General features: G+C 38.5%; 1 protein-coding gene across 1 annotated transcript in view; it reads left to right on the top strand.

Annotated features, from left to right (window-relative positions):
- Positions 1–2750: 2750 nt before the first annotated feature.
- The window catches only part of cfap74 (cilia and flagella associated protein 74), a 51076-nt gene continuing 33437 nt past the window's right edge, over positions 2751–20389 (top strand). The window contains exons 1-16 of the mRNA XM_088007007.1: positions 2751–3285; positions 3522–3624; positions 5389–5565; positions 6370–6468; positions 6783–6887; positions 7288–7461; positions 7637–7747; positions 8853–8955; positions 9237–9394; positions 9548–9760; positions 10376–10544; positions 13430–13579; positions 13705–13823; positions 18447–18513; positions 19367–19456; positions 20201–20386. Of these exons, the coding sequence (XP_087863133.1) occupies positions 3189–3285; positions 3522–3624; positions 5389–5565; positions 6370–6468; positions 6783–6887; positions 7288–7461; positions 7637–7747; positions 8853–8955; positions 9237–9394; positions 9548–9760; positions 10376–10544; positions 13430–13579; positions 13705–13823; positions 18447–18513; positions 19367–19456; positions 20201–20386 (2121 nt within the window). The 5' untranslated portion in view covers positions 2751–3188. The remainder of the gene's footprint in view (positions 3286–3521; positions 3625–5388; positions 5566–6369; positions 6469–6782; positions 6888–7287; positions 7462–7636; positions 7748–8852; positions 8956–9236; positions 9395–9547; positions 9761–10375; positions 10545–13429; positions 13580–13704; positions 13824–18446; positions 18514–19366; positions 19457–20200; positions 20387–20389) is intronic.

Below are 20389 nucleotides of genomic sequence, written 5' to 3'. Positions count from 1 at the left end.
TTCCTGCATCTGTTGTGTGATTCCTGGGTGTTGTGTAATTCAGTTCTAAAGCACAGAAAACATCAGTCATGACAGAGAGTATTAAAACACTGATCAAAGACCCTAGTTTTACCAGATTTATGGTAATCTCAGAGGAAGTGATCAAAGATTAGATGTCAGTACAGTACAAAAAAAAAAACACCCCAGACAGCATTAAAAGAAATCATATTAAAGGATATAGGAGGTTAGGATCAAGCACGCACTGTGTCTAAAGCTGGAGATCTTCATGGCTCAACCTGGCAAAATCTCTCTCTTCACCCTATTTCTGTCTTCACCCAACAAAAAACAGAAAAGAAAAGCAGTTTTTAATGTTAAAAGTGTGATGTGATGTGTATTTATTGTAAAAACAAACAACAACAAAAAACACTTGCAAACTAGCAACAATAAATGCTAGAGGGAAACATGCTCAAACAAATGATCCAGGTGGAGCACACTGGATAAATCCAATGCGCTGTATGTCTTTTGCAACATTTTGACCATGTTGTATCTCCCTAAAGTGAGCCACAATGTAAATACACAGCTCAGCTGTTTTTAAAAGTTAGAGAAGAATAGCTTGGTGGTATTTTTTTTTTCTTTAAATGATCCCTCAGTGGCAGTCATCCAGGGCAGCATTTAACAAGGGGTCGTATATTCCTCACTTTAGATTGACCCCTCCACTTGCTGCTGAGAACAGGGAGAGCAGGTAGATTGCCTCGTTCCGAACTGCGCTACATTTTATCCTAATCTTAGATAATTTCAGTTCTTTTGGAACTTGGACATGGTGACAGGATTTAGCTTAAACCTTCAGAAGTTAAAATTTCCAAGAAGTAGATATCAATAACATGCCTTCTTCCTCAAACTAATATTACACGTCACACATATGTTTTCACTATGTTCTTTAGGAAGCCACGCTTTCACTGTATTGCTTTGGTTTCACATTTGCTCGCCGTCACACATCATGACTGAATAATATTTACTCATAATACCTTGCACAAAAAGAAAAAGAGGCATTTGCTTTCTTCTGTTAAGGCCACGGGTTTGGTTGATTTAAACTCATTGTGGTGCTAAAAAAAAAAAAAAAAATCCTTATTCATTTTCAACTTCCTAGTATCGATTTTCAGACGACTACTAGGAAGTAGTACTAGTAGTAGTAGACCATAAAACATTTAAGACTGTGGCAGAGCTTAGCCTGCCTTGGACATTTTGTTCAGAAAAAAAATGGCTTCTGCCTTTCGCTCCTTCTCCTTAGTCTAACACAATGTTAAAACGAATAGCCACCAGGACAACTGAACCTTATTTCCTGGTTAATCAGATTCAGTGAAACTGATAGGAGGCGTGAACCATGAGAATTGAATGGTAAAGCTAAATCAAAAGTTCAACAAATTGAAAGTTAGAAGCTGTGTACAAATAGGAAACCAAGTAATTGTAGCTTTTTGTTTTTTTGTATCAGACCAGTTTGTCTGGTGAATAATACAGGACACGTTTTCACAGTAATATTAGAAGAGGCTGCGAGAAAAACTGTCTTGCTCCCATATTGTACACTTTAAAAATCTGGCATTTTAACATGGGTGTGCGTGCGTTTTTAATGTCCACTGCTTATATCTCACTTTCTGCCTAAATGCCTTTTTCATTTTATTCATGAAATGTTTCCTTTTTCATGTGGTGAGAGTGGTTCTGTGGGAATGCAGAAAGCACCCGCCTCGGTTTCTGCTGTTTCTCTGTGAGAGAAAAAAGAACAAAACAAAAGCAAGACTGGTGATTTAAATCCTTTTGCACATCCACTGGGACTCCTGGATGGACAAAATTATTATTTTTTTTCTTTAGATAAAGACAGCAACCTGCACTATCAAAAAAGCAAGAGCAGAATTTATGAAGGCAAAAATACAACAATGTAGCTTGATTACAGCTCTGAAAAAATGAAAAGTCCAGTATAAATGTTTATAGTTTCAAATTCAAAAATATTTTGTTAATTCCAGAGGAAAATTATAAATCAAACCTTTTTCTTTTGTTTCATAAATTATGTACAGTATATCTTTCCTGCTATTTAAATAAAAAATGTTGTTTTGATCATGTTCTTGCAGACATGAAAAATTTCACAAGAAACACAAAGAAAATATTTATTTTTAAGACATTTTTAATTGCAGAAGAGTTCAGAAACCAATAAAGATTTTCAATCAATGTTGTCGTTTACCCTCCCTTTGCATTGCTTCAAAGTAAACCATCTGATTATTACTAATTCATTCTTTAGAACTGAACTAAATGTAATGGCTTTACAGTCGACTCCTTCTTTAGAGTTGTATTTGCAAAAAAGTTGACGGAAGAAATGGAAGAAAAATGTACAAACGTACAACATTTTTTTGCGGTCAGTCAACCAAATTTACCTGTGAAACAATAATAAAATCTGCATTGCTAATAAAATAGTTGTCAACCACCACTGTATGTATCTAGTGGGAATCCATCCACTCTTCTGCGTGACAAAAACACTGCAGGACAAACGGATTTATCTCTTTCTGAGTCAACTGGGATTATAATTTTGTGCGTTTACAGCAAGCATGAAAAATAAGCATGTTCTAACCAAAACCCTCTTTCTCGATAAGTACACTTTACACAGAAAAAACATCAGACGCCAGCAGCAACGTCCTCTCAGTGGGGGTTCAATTTCATGAGCGAAAATGACAGGTTTATTTTTTTCAGTTCAACTTCAGGGTTAAGCCCCGCCCCCTTGCGTCTCGTCTCCTTGGAAACAGTGAGAGTAAGCGAGGATAAAACTTGCTTCAGAAAAGGTTGCTTGGTGAAACAGTGAGGAAAAGCCTCACTAAGACAGGTATTTTGTTCATATTTTTGCTAGTTGTTCGTGTGATTGTTATTTTAAACGTGAAGCATCTTTAAAAAAAATAGCCATATGCTACACTACTTTTTTAGCTTCCTAGCCTTCCGAGTTAGCAGCACCTATCAGGTAAACCACTCACCGTCTGTTTAGGTATTCTTTGTTTGTGTGAACTTTGGAACTACGGTGTTTTAAAATAATAACAACAATAATAATGTGGCTTTTTTTTTTTGTTTTGTTTTTGTCAACACTTTCTTTAATTTGGCTTATTTTAACTGTTTATTGAAAGCCACAATGTTATCAGTTCGATAAGTTTGACTGTTTTATCCATATCCGAAGCTTAATGGACTTACTGGAGGAGTTCGAGTGCTCACCTGAAGGTGGGTCTCTGAAGTCTGGACTCTTCGATGTGCTCCTTCGCAGTTTTGATGAAACAGAGGGTAAGAAGCAGCTTCTAGCTTCAGGCTAAAGCTATATGAAAACCAGTACATACTGAAGTACTTAGGCAGAATAAAAAGACTCATTTTTTACCCCCTCCCTGTCAGAAGTTAAATCAGACCAAACTTGTATTGTTTTAGGTCAGTCAGATTTACCAAAAAATATTTCTGCTTGCTAAATGTCACAATAATGAGAGAAAGAATATGACAAAGATTTTTTTTAATGTCTTCAAAATCAGAGAAGGAAGAGGAAGAGGAAGAGGATGAGGAGGCAGAGGATGTATATTTTCATGAAGAGCCAGGTCCTCTTCCTGACTTGGACTGGTTGCTGGAATTATCTGAGTAAGTATTTCTGTTATTCATTGATTTACTAATATTCATCCGGCTCTGTACCTTGCCACTTCTCTCTGTTATAGTTGTCCCACCATGGAACTGTTTGACATCAGGCACATTACTCTCTAGTTTATCAAGCACTGACAAATTCTGTTTTCTCCATCGTATGCTTAGGGTGCAACCAGACTCTCCAAGAATAACTGCAGTAAGTGCAGTGCCAGACAAAATTATTGGCACTGCCCGTTAAAGAGCTATAAAAAACAAACAAACCAAACCAAAAACTCCAAATCCCTCTTTTATTGCAGTAGTCTAATCTCATTGTGAAGAACAATCCAATATTTAATTTGGGTTTATTTTGTTTTTATCAAAACCACAGGTGGCTTAGTTACATTATGGGATAATGGTACCACTCCCAATATATTTGCTGTGAATATTATGTATTTATTTTTACTGTTTGATAAGCATTTCTAGGATCTCAGTTAGTGACTATTATATATTTTGTCCTTAGAAGAGAAATATAACAAGACACTGAAGGCAGTTTCCTTTATCCTGTGGCTATTAGTCTGTATAAGGTCTCATATTAATTGTGCAACCATGTGAGCAGAATGGAAAGGGAATAAAAAAGTAGCCGATGCTTACTACTAGGGATTTGATTATTAAAGGGGCAGTGTTAGGTAGAATCAACTTTCTTGAGCTTAACTTCATGTTGTTATGTGATTCTGCCACCATAAACATACCTGGAGAGTTGCCTTGATTGTTTCATGCATGTTTGGAAAGTCCTTTAATCTCCCATGGCAACCATTCAGCAGTGGAAAATGGACCAAGCATTGCCTTTGAGGCTCAGCTCCCTCCTGGAGTTGCAGTTTCCGAGCTTCCGCCTCACAGAGCAACTCTCCCGCCGTGGCTCCCCGCTCAGCTCCCTCAGACTAGCCAGCAGCAATCAGCAAACACCTGCGCATCTGCTGAGCTCACGACAGCTCACTATAGGAGCTACTTCTCAGTGCAACCTTGGGAAAAATGTAGTTAAAGGTTCTTTAGAGGAGCGATGAGTGATGACTTCCTGAAGGTGGAGTTTCAGGACGAAAAGGAGTTCTTAAAGAGAGAAAGGCCCAATTTCAAGGTGTTGCATTTCGAAATCAAATTTCTTTTAAGTCACATTACATATAAGTAGCATTCTTACAGCAACTCAAATTAACCGTTTCTCAATTGTGTTATAAAATGGCACCATGTGCTTGGAAAATACATAATAATGCCAACCAAGGAATGAAATCTGCAGGTCACAAAGTCTCCCTTAAAATCATTAAATGCTATCCACATGCCAAGAAAAGAAGCAATTACTAATGTAAACATGGAGTTGGAACTTTAACTGGAACTCTGTGCTAGAATTTGGCATGAAACCAAGGACGAATATGTGGAAGAGCTCCTCATGCCTGCTGTAAAGTTTTGTGGTGGATCTTTGTTGCTCATGCCAGTCAACTGGTCTAAGGTCTCCACCCTCGTAAATGTTGTACATACGGTTAATTTAGCTAAAATGTATATTTTCGTCACACTGGATGTTTCCCACACTCCACTTGATAAATCTGCTTAATTAAAGCTTGGATTATTTAACAGTTTTTATTGTGAGATTCTGTGACTGCAGCAAACCAGGCCACAGTTGTGCCAAAAGCTGTGGCCAGCACTGTAAATTCTTATATTTACATAAAGCATGTCCAGGATGTACATTAAATATGCATTCATTTTCCCCATGTGTCCTTCTTCTTCATCGTTCCCAAGTGAGAGCGACGTCGACGTCCAGGGTGATGGCAATGGCGCCGGCGACCTTGCACCTGAGGCCGACAATAGCAGGCAGAGGAGTTTTGCCGAGACAGCACGGATGTTCAAGCTGAGACGAAACCTGCACCAGCTGGACTCGTTTCATCGACAGAAGGAGCATGACGTGCAGAAAACCAGGTCTGGACCTGGCACTCATCGACCTCTAGAGCCAACTTCCCTGTTTAACCCAGATCAAATTGCACGTGCCTCTCTGGAATTGGCAAACACCTCCAGGCTCTGTACAGATTGTTTCCTTTTCGTTTTGTTTTGTTTTGTTTTGTTTTGCTTTTCCTGTGTTCCATAATCTTCGCTCTGTTGCCCTTTTCGCATGGGGGAAATCATTTCTGTACCAATTGATTCAGCAATTTGCGGGAAATCATTCCTGCCAGAGAGCGAACATTTCTAGTAATGACCTCTCCCTTCACTTTTCTTTCCCCTGTTTTTATTTGTCTCCACGGCGAGCCATTAAGCACCTGATGAACTGTGATGCAGTCTCCATAAAAATGTCAGTCATCATCATTCAGCACAAAGCAGCAGTGGTCAGTGTGGAGCTTTAGTGCTCCCTGACTAAGCATCAGTTTAATGGAACATTAGCACAGCCGTCTTTCAAACGGTCTGCATCTGTTATGTTACAGTCTGCACCGGTTTCCTCTAATAAGAGAATGTAGTTTGGTTTTTTTTGCCCCTGAAGAAAAAGAATCATAATTTCAACATCTTACACCAATCAAAATACATCTTTCAACTTCAAGAATATAATGACTAAATTAGTTTGTTTCTTTTAGAATTCAACCACTGCACATTTTGCCACGTTTCAAAATGAAAATAATAAAGTTCACGTATATTCAAGTTTGTGGATTTAACATGTCAAGATGTAAAAATATATATGTATAATAATAATTCACCAGTGTAGCTTTTCATTTTTCAATTTTCTTTTCTCTTTAGAGAAAAGCTGAAAATTTGCCGTCATAATATAGGAAGCTGCTTGGAGCAGAAGGACCAACTGGAGTGGGAAATAGAGCAGGAGAAGGCAAACGACAACAGGTGGATATAAAATAAGTGAAATCATCTGCACTAGGGGTGGGCATTTACTGCAGTTCATTAAGTAAGTAGTGTCCTGAAGAAACCTATTTTTAATAGAACAGTATTTGTATCTGTGACCCTACGAATGCTGTGCCAGGCAGTCTCAGCCATACAGTTATCTAAAAAGAAGTTGTAGCATTTTTATAATGTTTTTTATCATTATCACAATAGTACCATAAGTCCATAGCACCCACCACTATTCTGTACTTTATAAGGACATACTGGTGACCCAAGCTATTTGTCTCTTTCCACTCATTCCTGTCCTTATTTAACAGTGTGGCTGTGTTTCGACTGAGCACCCAGCACAAGTTGTTGTGTCAAAACCTGCAGAATGAAAAAGAGCTGGAAGGCCAAATCCACGCTGAACTGAGGCAACATGAGTGGGTTCAACGTGAAGACGGTTTGTTTGTTCCAACATGGTTTGACAGGCACTCCGACTGCACGGAAAGGGCAGTCCTCTCATTAGCTCTGATTTGATCACTGCCTCTGCTTTGAGGAGTAAACAAAAAAGAACGAGACGGCCAATGCGAGGAATATCTTCGCAACCAAGAGAAAAACTTTATCGTCGAGAGTTTCTTTTGTCATTGCTGCTGAGTTGTAGATAAAATGAAGCTGCTTTTTATTTCCAAACATTGCGAAACCATTTTTCAGTTTTAATGTTTGATAAAGCCTTTGCAGACTCCTGTCTGCAGTCCCATGTTAAGAACTAGATTAAATCCTGCATTAGCAAGATGTCAGTACATTTTGTTCTGCTTACTTCCAAATTTCTCCTCTCCTAAGAATGGAGCTGAATGAGATGGAGGTGGAACTTGGCAACGTCTCCGTGCTCCGCCAAGAGGTGGAGGAAGAAGAGCAGCTCTTCCAGGTCCTTAAAGCACAGAAGGCGGTAACAAGGTTGGAGCAGGAGAAGAAAGTCAGCCAGAACCGTCAACGCAGCATGAAGCTTTTCATGGAGTAGGGCCAACGACAGCTTGCGTCGTTCATCACACTGAAGCAGAATACACACGTTATCATTTCCTGATCTTCGTTTCTTAGCTGATCAGACCCTTTTTTTTGTATTTTCCAATTATATAGGAGTAAGGAAAATACATTTCCTTAATGTTTTGAAATCTTGTTTGTGTTCTGATAGTGAACAGGCAGCCAAGCTGAAGGAGGAGGAGATCGAATGTCAAAGGAAGACCGAAGAGTCTCGAGCAAACCGAAAGATAGCTGCCAAGTACTTGAGGCAGAGCAACAAAAGGTAATCCCCAATAAACCGTGAACAGAGTCACACCGCAACAAGACAGTCACTGTCTCTGCAGACTATTAGGAGAGACGGCCTGTCCTATTGATTGTTCACTGGCGCAGCGTCAGTGTATTAAACGGTAAATAGACAGGACATATGTAAGTGCTTTGATTCAGACACCAGTGTTGTACAAGAGAAAGGAACGGATCAAAATCTGGTACTAGCTCATAATATGGGCATCATGGCTTCTGTCCACTTTGAAAAATAAAACCGATCTGTCACCTGTGCGCCGTACAAGATTTTTATTGCGTATTTATTGCATATGTAATCAATGGGAAACAGGCCCTTTCTGTGTTGTCCACAGTGTAAGTACGGTAAGAAATGAGTTGAGTCACTGAGCAATGACTCAACTGGCATCTAATTTTCATGTTGCTACTCGGTACTAAAGAGTTATTTAGCTGTTTTTGAAGAGTCTCGACTACATTTAATCATCTCTAGTTTAAAATCCGAAATACTCAGACTGCTAAAATGCAAAGTGGATGATTCAGCGTTGAACAGAATTATTTACGACGCAAGTTCAGATTTATGAAAACCGTACTGTGTTTATGGAATCCAAAAAAAAGGAGATTTTTCAATGTTTTCTTTTGACGTCAGACTAATCTCACTGACAGAAAATGCAAAATGTGCATGGGTCAAACCATGGACCTAATTGTGGCATGTTGACATTAGTTTGTAAGGGTGACATTGTGTTGCTACTGTATGAATAGTCTTTGCTTACCTTTCCTTCTAGCTCTTCCCTGCTTTCTCTGCATCAGCTGTTTAATTAGGAATGCTCAGCAACATTTTTGACAGTTCCAGTACACTCATTATAGGGCGAGTGTGATAAAAATTAGAGTGTTTATTTAAAGTGTTGAAATTCACATCTTTTCTGTGTGCAAGAACCTACGTCACCAAAACACGGTCACAAGGAGTAAAAATAAAGGATGCATAGCTTTGTCAAACCACATCCCAGGTCTAAGGCTTTGTGCTGCGTGTGGAGTTTGCTCCTCCGCCGAGCAGCAAACGCACTCTTGTTTTCTCTACACCTCCATGCCGCTGTTTGTGTGCATTTTATTTCTAGGTTGCATCAGCAAGTGGCGGAGAAGGAGCAGCAGAACAGGGAGTTTATCGAAAGGAGGATACAGGCTGTTGAGTCTCTAAAGTCTAACATAGCAGCCAATCAAGTGAGCAGCAGAACAAAACTTAAGTGTTTCATTTTTTGTTTCAGATTTTTTATTTTTTTTTCCTGCAGATGCCTTATGTGGCACCGGCCTATTTATACGTTGTCATTTTAGAGTTGTTAAAAGCAACAACAAAATTGAAAAACATTGTTCAAAATGTTTTTATTATATGGTATGCATTCTGTACAAATAATGCATACTTCCTCTGATGTATGTACTTTCCAATTAAAGATGATTATGCTTCTGTCAAATATACCATTCCTAATTTAGCTCTGTCACTTTAGGAGAGTTTGCGTGTTCAGCAAAAAAGAGCCAAGAAAAAAGTCCTGAAGAAAGAACAAGACGAAAGACACCTAAAAGCTTCCCTGGAGGCTCAAGGCTTCAACGGCTTCAAACATGTGTACCTGAAGAGACAGCTAGAGGAGACAAATCGAAAACAACAGTATGTCCTCCTCTCTCCTCTTCTTTCCTCAGCTACATGTATGTCCTCCACTCCCACTCTGTGCAGCAACGTGTGGGTGTTTTCTCTCTGTGTGCTGAGGAATGCATGACCCCATTTCAGCATAATGCAGTGTTGTTGATTTACACCTCTAAGGGAATTCGAAGAGAGCCAGAAGTCAAAGAGACTGGAGATCGTTGCAAAAATTCTTCAGGAGGAACAGCTGGTAAAGGGCAGGAGCAAGGCACCGCCTCCCAATCTCTCAGCTCATGACAAGTTCTCATCTTTGAGGCAAGGAAGAGAGGTGCTGCTGTCTTACCTGGAGCCCAAAGTCCCATCAGCCCCTACATCACCAACATCGGTGAGAAGGTCTCAGCATCTATGATGCTATTGTGTCCCATTAAGTATTAACACACCTTGAAGTTTTTCCACAGTTTGGCATTTAATAACTACCAAAGTTCAATACGTTTTCCTGGGATATTTACACTTTTTACCGCACAGAATGGTAAGGATTGGGAATCGTTTGATTTTGTGGAGGATCCTCTCATTCTCAGGCGAACATTTCCTTATTTGCGAAATTTTCTTCCTCTTCTTCTTTGCGGTTATGATTTCAAGAATACGCACCTAATGTGTGAGAAGTTCTCATTTGTGAGCTGTGAGATATTGAACCCTGCGATGTAGTCATACAGTTTGAGCTGGAGCTAAATGCAGCTACTGAAAGTGTCATGCTGTGTAAGCTCAGCTTTAGACGTCACAAAAGACTTTATGCTGGGGTGAAGGCTCGCCTTCCAGCAGGACAGCGATTCTAAATGTGAAGCCATAGCAAATGACTGGTTTAGCACATAAAATGGGAGCGTAATAGAATAAATTAGTTGTTACGTGACAAAATGTGAAAAAGTTCAAGGGGTATTATTTAACTTTGGCACGACGGTGTTTGTATGTGAGGTCACAAATGTGTTTCTTTACATTTTCCCAACTTAAGAGACAGTACAGTACCATCCCCGGGTCTTCTTCAACCTCCTCTGACGGCGAAAACTTCAAAATGGAGATGGAGGAAATGGACGAGATTGCTCACAAACGCACCGACTACAGCACCCCCAGTGACTTCCTCGCAGAGCCTGAATTTTCCGGGCTGTGGGAACAAGAATGCAAGGTGCACTAAAACAACACAACCTTTCCGCCTAAAGCAAATTCATCTGAACTTGCTAAATATAAAGAGCCATAAATCATGTACTGTTCAGCAGCCACGTAAATATTCTGCAGGGAGCAGCAGAGGCTCCCAGTGCTTGGTGGAGAGGTGTTTGTTGAGGTGTTGGGATCAGGGTGGAATATCATATGAACCACCTCATGCTTACAGTGAGTCTTATTTCTGGCAGGTGAAGAGACATAGAACAACACGATCTGTCAGGTCAGGTAGCTCAAGCCTGTGTGAAACTCAGCTAAAGTATCCGAGATGCTTGTCCACATGGACAGACGTCTCCCAGGAGACCAAACTTAATCAGTAAATTTCAGGTGTGTTCAGATTACAAAAAAAATAACTCCTCTAAAGGACTCCAGTTTGATCGAAAATACATGCCTGTGAAATGTTTAGGCACTGTGTGTGCTAGAGTTTTGGCACTTTTCTGTTGACACAGTGTGTCAAAAAACAGACGGATAAATATAACATTTACCGCTGACCTCGTGTCACATCCTGCTACAGTAGGTGTCACCAAGAGCACGCTTTGTGATGATGGCACACAGTTCGACTGACACACACACTATTCGTAAGTGACAATAATATCCACCTGCCTGCTTCAGTGTTATATTTAGGAACAGCTTCTACTTCTGCTTTACTTTTGTAAATCTCTGTCTAAAATGATGACGATAACAAACACAATGGTCATTTAATTACTCAAATTATGCTAGAGCTTATTTTTAAATGTATTTTTATTATTAGAAGATCAGTGATGGAGGGAATGAAATAATGAAATAACAAGTCAGACTACAAACTGTAGAACAGTATCCAAACATAACATCACCTCTTCATGAGAAAGACTCAACATGTACAGGAGATAGGGGAAAATAAAATGCTAGCAAAAGCCTAGTTATCGATGTGTCCAAAACCTTAAACTAATACGATGGTTTCATTTCAGTTTTGAGTTTTTGTTGGTACACAATTAATATCATTTATTACTAAATCCAGTTACTCTATAATAAAGCTTAGCTAATTATCCCAAATAATATTGCTGATATTTACTTATTTGCATATTTAAGCTAAATTCCCAAAGGTGTTTCCCTTTGTTTTTTTCTTTCTTTAAGAGTTTCCATGTTTACCAGCTGGCAAAAGATCTTAAGCAAAAACTAGTCACTGGAGGAAATGCTGGAGGGAATCTAAATAAATCCAGGGAATCCAGATAAATTGTTGAGAGAGAGAGAGATAGAGAGAGAGAGAGATTGGCCCTTCTCTGACTGTTTCAATTTAGCAGTAAAAACAAAATCTTGTTTGGCAAGTTGCCGTTAAATATAAGGTTTAACTTGGAGATATGAAGGAATTTATTCTTTATTCATTGAAAACTAAAGAGGACCTCTCCATCTGGAATAATAATATGTTTTCTGTGTATTTCAACTCCGTAGAAACACACAACCAGATGTTATCCAGCACTAAGTCTGAGAAAATGTTCAATGAAAAGTGCAAATTTTGCAACTGTAAGTGCGTTTTAAACAAGCAGCGACCATGTTGGATTTGTTTGGGTTGGTGTTGGAAAGAAAAATGTAACTTTTGCACTTGAAATGTCAACTTTTCAGGAATTCCAAATTAAATTTCTAACCTCAAACTAGTACATTTTCAGATTTTCATCACAAACGGAACGAACAAGTTAACTCCATCCTTCGATCAAACATGTATTGCAGATGGATAAAATTAATATTTCTTAAGAGTCCAAATTCTGTTTCATCACTTTTTTATAAATTCTGCCAACTTGTTTTGTTTTGTTTGTTTGTTTGTTTGTTTGTTTGTTTGTTTGTTTGTTTTGAAAACTTGATAATAATACTTGAGGTAGTAATTAGAATAAATCTTTTTGGGAACCCTTTCTTTAGGCAACAGAAACAGTATTAACATTTTACTGAGCTCCTGGATTGGAAAAAGGAACATATTAAATATTTATGTACCAGACGCAAATACCCAGCACAGCATTGGATGTACTGTAACATTTAACAATAGAAGAAAAAGATTCAGGGTTGTTATTTGTAGAAAATCCCCACTCACCTTTAAACCATCCTTTCAAACTATTAAATCAATTCAACTGTAGGTTGCAAGAGAATATCTCGTGGAACTACGCTTACAGAACTCCTTAAAGTAAGCATTGCATGTATTTCCAGCAATCACCAAAAGTTTAGAAAGAACAACAAGAGTAGGAGTGTCTCTGAATTAGCTCGCTGCCACAGAGGTGAGTTGGCTCACTGTCTCATTCAGTGTCCTAAAGCAGTTGAAATGAAGGGCGACAGGCTTCGCTTCCCATTGCGTTGGTTCCTTTGAGGCTTCAGAGCGAACGCGGCGCTACAGCTCAGAGATCTGAACATGTGACAAGTCAAGTGGAAGGGATCTCTCCTGCGAACATACAGATCAGACTGATGCCCTCATTAAAGGCTACAGTCCAGCACAGCAGTCAAACACAACAAAACAACAAAGCTTAACGAGGGGAAGGAGGATGGTGATTAGATGCTCTCTTTGTAACAAAGTGTTTGCAGCAGTTAGAAAAAAACGAAATTACAAACACTAGGATACCAAACCGCACAGTTTTAGATGTTATTTGAATTATTATATGACCTTTTTGTCATATGTGGGGAATGAGCACCATATACAGCTGCTGTTGTATTGTGAGTATTGTTTTTTTTTTTTTTATAATACGACTGAAAGAATCAAAGACCTGAAATACGTAATCTCATTTAATGTTACACAGACTGCAAAAAAAAGAGATTATTTGTCTGTTTCTACAGTTTATGTAGACATCTGGTGTGGAGAGTGTTTTCAATAGCTTTTCTTCTGCTTCGTGGTCACAGAAGCCTGTCTTATCTTCTGCAAAGTCAGAAGTTAAGGAAGCTGAGTCTGGCACGGACAGCGGGATGTTAACTGCGACTGACAAAAGGATGCATGAGAAAGAGTTGAAACGGCCTCCATTCTCCAGCAAGCCAGAAGTCGTCCTCTTTAAGGTACTACCTTCAGTAAAAGTGTCACCCCAAACAATATACACAATGCATAACAGTGATAAATTAATCAGACAATGTGGAATTTTACTTGTTTTTTTCTGCTGACTGATGTAAGCGGTCTGTTTTAGGACTTTGAAGTTGGGAAGAGGTATAAGAAGAGAATTGTCCTGACAAACATCTCCTACATTATTAATTTTTGCAAGTTTATCAGAATCTCTGCAGCACTTAAGGACTTCATCTCTGTCAAGTAAGCAAAAGAGTAAAGAGTTTGTCTGAAACTGTAGCTTGATGTTTGCTGTTCTTAGTTGGTTTAACTAAGAAGCTCCCCTTAGCTTGAGTTCATACTCAAGTTTGGTTGAATATTCAAACATTCAACCAAAAAACATGGTCTTTTTTTGTTTGTTTTAAAAAGGCATAAAAGAGTCACTTTGAATTGAAGAAAGTTAATAAAACATCATAGTTTACCAGTGCAGATAAAACAAACTGAATCTGATGAAAAACTTACTGCTCCTCTGATATACAGTGGATGAAAGAAACACAAATCAACAGCACTGCTCACCTCCTGTAACTTTTATCATATTTAATCAACTGTGCTGGTCCATGTGTTGCATTATTATTATTATTATTATTATTATTAGCTATTAAAACTCTATAGAGTTGCTAATCTTTAGAGTGTTGAATTTGCTCTAAAAATGCAGCATAATTGTGATACAGTGGCCTCCTAAATTAATATGTGGAAAAATGGGCATCATCTGTTAAAAGCCTCCAGAACACTTATTATTAGCACTCTCTCTTCCATCAGCAGATAGAAACCCTGCCACCATTTGTCATTTTTCATTTATTTTTTTTTTAAATGATGGAATATGCGTGAACGCAAAGCCTGTCCTCCCACATATGGACGGCCGGCTTGGATCACCACGCGCACAGCTCCTCTCATGAGTCCCCGATAAATGAGTCAGTCGATGTTTCTTGTATCTCCTCTCTGTGATGCCTGCCAGCAGCCCGCAGGCCAAGCAGAGATGCATTGTTCTCCAGGTCACTCTCTGAGGATGGCTTTCCCATTAGGTCTTTCGTGGCTTGATGTGGAGACTTCTCTCCTCGTTCTGCCTGACTGGATGAAGAGTCTTGTAGGCTATGGGAGGGTCAGCTGGAAACTACTGACACTGTTATGGAGCGCGGGTGTGAGATCGCTTGTCTGAATATATCACCTTCTAGTTCTCCATTCCTTACTCACATGTGACAGACATGAACTTCTGGCCACATTTGGAAACTAACACACGCAAAAGATCCCAGCTTCCTGCTGGAGGGCAAAAAACTGTTTGTCAACAATGACTAGCGTTGGTTGTAGCTGTCAATATAATGCCCTAAATCTGAAATCTTTGCATGTTACATATTTTTTGTAAATAAAAATGGGACACAGTGCTTTGCTACTAATTATCAACACAACTAAATAATAAGGTCAGGAAAAAGTTTAAATAAAAATATTCAGAAGGAGAGGGAAGTAGGTAATTATGCTAGCTTGACTTTGACAACATTAACGTGCTACAGAATTTGTTGTGTTTTAGTTAAAAAAAAAAAAAAAAAAAGGCGACCCACACACCAACTTTGACAAATCCTCAGTAGAGCAGCTGTTTAAATTAGATGAGCTGCCACACTTTTTACATTCTTAGCATTCCTCTTTTTCCTCCGGACGTTGTTCTACTTTGTCAATAACATATTATTTCGACAATATACATTGAAGCTTGTGGGTGCAAATGTGGGAACGTGGGGGTGTGAATACTTTCTGAGGACACTTTACCATTATTTCTATCAATTAAAAAAAAAACCCAGCAGATTTCTAGTATAATTATTTACTATTGAGATTGTACACTTTCCTCTTTAGGGGCCTTTTTTCTCACTGCTAAGTGGCTTAAACAGCGTTGCCGTGGCCACAAAGGCATAACTTGGCACCTGGCAAGATGGATTCTCCTGCAATAATATTCTCTGGTGAAATATAATGTTTACACATCACTTCAGGAAGCAGCATACAACCAAACCCAGTACAACATCAAAGCCAAGGAACATGATAAATAGCACAGAAATACAATTGTTAATTGTAAAATATGTAAAAACAGAACTGGTTAAAATTGCAGGCAAGGTAATTATGTTGTTGTACACCTGCCTTTGATTATTCATGTGTACTAGTGTGTAAAACCCCGATTAGTCACACATTCAAACCTACAATACTGAGATCAGTCGTGATGACCACAAAGAACGAGGAGTACGCCAGGCTTTTTCACATCAGCCCATGGTTTCCTCTACGCCCCCTGAATTTCTAAAAATGGCTTCCTCCCCTCCGACACCCATTTCACAGTGGGTTCCACTTCATCGTTTCTCTACTGAGACTCAAACAGGGAAAGCCTGGTTTCTGCCAGATTTGGTAAAAAGCCACAGTGTAGATGCTGCGTTTAGTGACTCTTACTAGCACGTGTCAGAAATGGGGGGCTGAGCGGAAAACATCCTTCTGGGTTATGTGTGTTCCTGAACTCAGATGTGAGATAACAGATAAACCTGTAGAGGAAGTGCCGAAGCAAAAATCTGAGTACATAACACTTTTTTAAAATTATTTATTTAGTCCAGGTTAAGAATACTTGAAAATTATACAAACCTTAGTTAGCACTTTGTTGTATATCTTGGCAATAAATACTTTCACAAGTTTAAAACATTAACACAGGTTGTTTTAATAGACTCTAAGGAACATTAAAATATCTAAACTAAATTTCCTCAGGGACTGGTCTATGTTTCTAAAAGCATTTCACTGAAGTTATTTCAGCCAAAGTATAAAGTTATTTCAAAGTTATTTTACCTGCTGGGTGCATGTTGTTCAAACTTTTCCCTTAGTTACGAAATGTCTTCTTTTTTATTGAGTAAAATTGGGTTAATTTGGTTGTTTTCATGTACTTAAACCACTTTTTCCCCAAAGATTTGACGTTTATATATGTAAGCATTTCCTAGTAAAGAACTGAATAATTAATGAGGTGTTGAAATTTTCTCATTGACTGTAGATGGTGCGCTCCTGATTAATGTACAAGATTTGTATGCAAGGGCTTATTTGTGTCATTCTGAAATGTGCAAACGGACAAGATTTTTTTTTTTTTTTTTTTTTGTATGCCCAAATACTTGAAAATGAGTCACGATTAATTTTACTTACGGCAGAAAACCATTTGACGCTTGGATCTGTTTGTTGTTGTTTCAGTACACGATGGATTTTGAGTTTAAACTGTTCCTTCTGGGGTCATTTTTATTTCAATTGCAAAATCTGCCGAGTAGTTTCATTGTCATTTCTGATCAAATGAATATTGCAATATTTGGCCTAAAAATCAACATGAAGGATCTCTAGAGTTGGAAGAAATAAATCTAAAAGTTACTCGTTTAGTTCTTCAGCTGTTTTTTTTCCCCCTCTAGAAAATCTCAGTTAACGTAGAATAAGAGAGTATTTTGGAAATACATCTTATTTCAGATGTTTAGACACATCAGACACAGTTTTGAAGCTTTTGTAGATTAGTTTTAGAAGTGGCTGTGAATGAGTATGAGGGTCTCTAGCTGTGACTTATGACTAGATTGCTTATTGATTTACTGTGGGTGAAGCCAGTGGGTACTGCTACAACTGTATAATTCAGCACACAGAATTGCCACTGATACTGTAAAAAGCACATTTTTCGGCCTCATGGTTTCAGTCCTCTGCAGCGGACACGCTGGCCTCATTCGCAGCAGTTTATGTAGGGCTGTAGCAGGCTTTTTCAAACACTGCCTCACTCAGCATTTAATCCCAAGTGAACTGCTCTATTTTTCTTCGCATGTCTTTTCATGCCACCTGTCTTGAAGTTAGAAAATAGCAAAAGCACTGGTGATTTTTTTTTTACCCGCAGATGAAAAGGGAAACGCTTTTGAGGTACAATAGGACGTTTTCCACTTACCACCTAGTGACCAGGTGGGATTCTTTCATACGTTTCCATTTCACAGCAGCAAACTCTGTATCCGCGCCAAGTTCTCCAACCGAGGACTGAACCAACAACTTCAAATGGGAGGCCAAAATAAACCTACTTTACTGGTCCGTTTGCTCTCTGTACTTTTCTGTAAGTACAGAAAGATATCCAGACTGCATGTTGATTTTACAGACTGTCAAATTGGGCATGGCCGTTTATTTCACGGACATTTAACTTGAACAAACGCTTTTCAAAGTGTTAACGCCCACTAGATGTTTTCACGTTTTCTCACGTTACAATCAAAAACTTTGATGCATAAATTTTAATGCGAAGCAATGTATATAACTTATGGTTTTAAAAATGTTTCCTCATTTTCCTGCAGAGGAGTAGTAGAAGGTTAGGCGAGACAGAGTGTCATTTTCATTACTGTCTTACCACAGATTCTTAATTTCATTAAAGCCTGGAAATTGACTGGACCGTTGTTACATATAAATACGCAGAATGTTGCCCTTTATTATACTTTGACTCAGGTTCCATTAAAGTTTTCTGTGCTGCGAATGAAAATAAAAACAAACATCTATAATAAATTACACTTTTACAGATTTGGGAATAGTAAGTAAACCCTTTTTAATTTTGTTATTTTACATATTTGCCAGACTGTACTATGTAGGTTTCTGGGTCATTTTGACTCTATCCTTGTTTAGTAAATCACGACATAGGGGAGGTTGTGTGGGCTTTTTGCACTCTTGAAGAAACCATTTTTGAAGCAGGTGAAAGTGAGATCCTTTAAACATTTAAACCCTCGAACTTAAAATGTTTTTACCTTGATTGTAATTCATATTTAGAATGAGAACACTACTTGTTCGGTGAGTTGTCTAAAATGCTGTCTTTTATTTGTGTTTCAGCTTTCAGCCTCCTGGTTCCTTATCTACTGGGATGTCTTGTGAAATACTGGTTATATTCCACCCTCTGGTAAGTCCTGTCAGCACTTTATTCAGACACCAAGAGGCTGAAAAACATAATATGACCTGCATATTGGGACACACTGCTTTCTGTGACCCACTTGTAATCATTCAAAGTAGTGCAAAGTAATGACTGTTGTTGCTTTGTAAGGTCTTTTAGTTTATTGCCTTTCCTTTTTTTTTAAACTGGTAGTCTGGTACTAAAATACTATCTTATGTTTGTTAGAACAGTGTTATCTTTAACACTGTCTTAGACGTGGTTCCAAACCATTTGCCATGTGGGTCCATATTGTTGGGTTGAATGTACATGTGAACTGCAAATTTAGGCTAATACACACATTTTTACCCCCCAAAAATAAACAGACAAAAGTTTAATGAAATGAACAAACTAGCCTGGTTTTTACTGAAAAGAAAACTGTGACATGAAACACAAAATGGGTCTTACGTTTGTCCTATTAGACGAAAGGGTAACACTTTATTTGAAGGGGGGGTGAATAAGACTGACATGACACTGTCATAAACATGACATAACACATGTCATGAACATGAATAAGCCTTCATGAATATTTATGACTTGTCATAAAGCGTTATTCGGTAAATTATGACACTTTTAATACAAAGTTGACATTATTCAAAATGTCTTTGTTATGACATCTTGACATTAACCAAGAAATCATTACTGATATAAATTTGTTATAAAAGTATTACTGATTGCACTTTAAAAATTAGGTAACTTTATGTTATTAAAGGTAAAGTTTAAACAGTAATGATTTCTTGGTTCTTGTTTTTTTGTTTGTTTTCTTGTCACTGCTTGTTTCCTCCTATGCCAGAACCCAATTTCACTTGTTATCTGATATCTGCAGATTAACGAAGACCTGGAGGGAGAAATTTATTTTGAATCAACCTTTGGCCCCTTCTCTGTGCCGGTCAGATGCACCATAAAGAAATGCAGCGTGAGTAGACTCATTAAAAACCAAAAGAATGCTTTTACCTGTTGTTGAATTAGCCTTCTAATCTGATTCAGTGAATTTCTCCTGTTTTTATTTTTTTATTTTTTTTTTTATGCAAAAATTGTTTTGTCCATTTTTGTTGACTCTACCACACATGTGCAGTGTGCATCTAGTGCTTAGATATGTGTCTGTTACATAAAATAATAACGACACACGCAGGTCTCAGTTGTACTCTTGGAGACAGACGGCATAAAAAACGTCAGTGATAACTTCACAGGTTTGGTACACGGCAGCTCAGTCCAAACAAGCCTAAATCTCGAGGGCATAAAAACCAAGAAGCATCAAAAAAAAAAAAAAAAACAACAAAAAGAAAAGGCTATATGCTCGAGAGAACAGTGGAGCCGAGTAAAACCTGGCACAGGAAGAAACAAGCACATGTTGCAGAGATACAGTCAGTAGAGATGTTTACTCACAGGTGGAGCTTCATAGCCCTGTCCAAATGAACAGAAGAGGAACATGAAAACGGAGGACACTGAACTATTAGTCACTGCTTTCATTTCATCTAGTTTCATAGGAACAGCACTTCATGACTAAGTTGGTACACCAGTTTAATTAAGCTCACTTTCTTTAATCGGTTTATTTGTTAATGCATCAAAACCTTTGTGAACATGAGGTGGCAGCTTGTCAGTAATTGGCAGTGAACTCATCTGACTATACGGTGTTTATCTGTGCATGTTTTCTCTCTAGCCGGAGGTTGACTGCCAGTCTATTGACTTTGGCTCGCACGTTGTCGGCGAGAGTGTTTCACGGACTATAACCCTGACCAACAACGGAGCACTGGCCAGCTTCTTCAGCGTGGGCACCTCCATGCATCTCTCTGCAGCAAGGAGGCATGTCCAGATGCCATCCCAGGAGTTTGCCAACGCAGATCCGGTC

This window comes from Poecilia mexicana, unplaced genomic scaffold, assembly GCF_051168715.1.
Source record: "Poecilia mexicana isolate PSO_F unplaced genomic scaffold, ASM5116871v1 scaffold_7, whole genome shotgun sequence".
NCBI lineage: Eukaryota > Metazoa > Chordata > Actinopteri > Cyprinodontiformes > Poeciliidae > Poecilia > Poecilia mexicana.
This window is presented reverse-complemented; position numbering and strand designations above follow the sequence as displayed.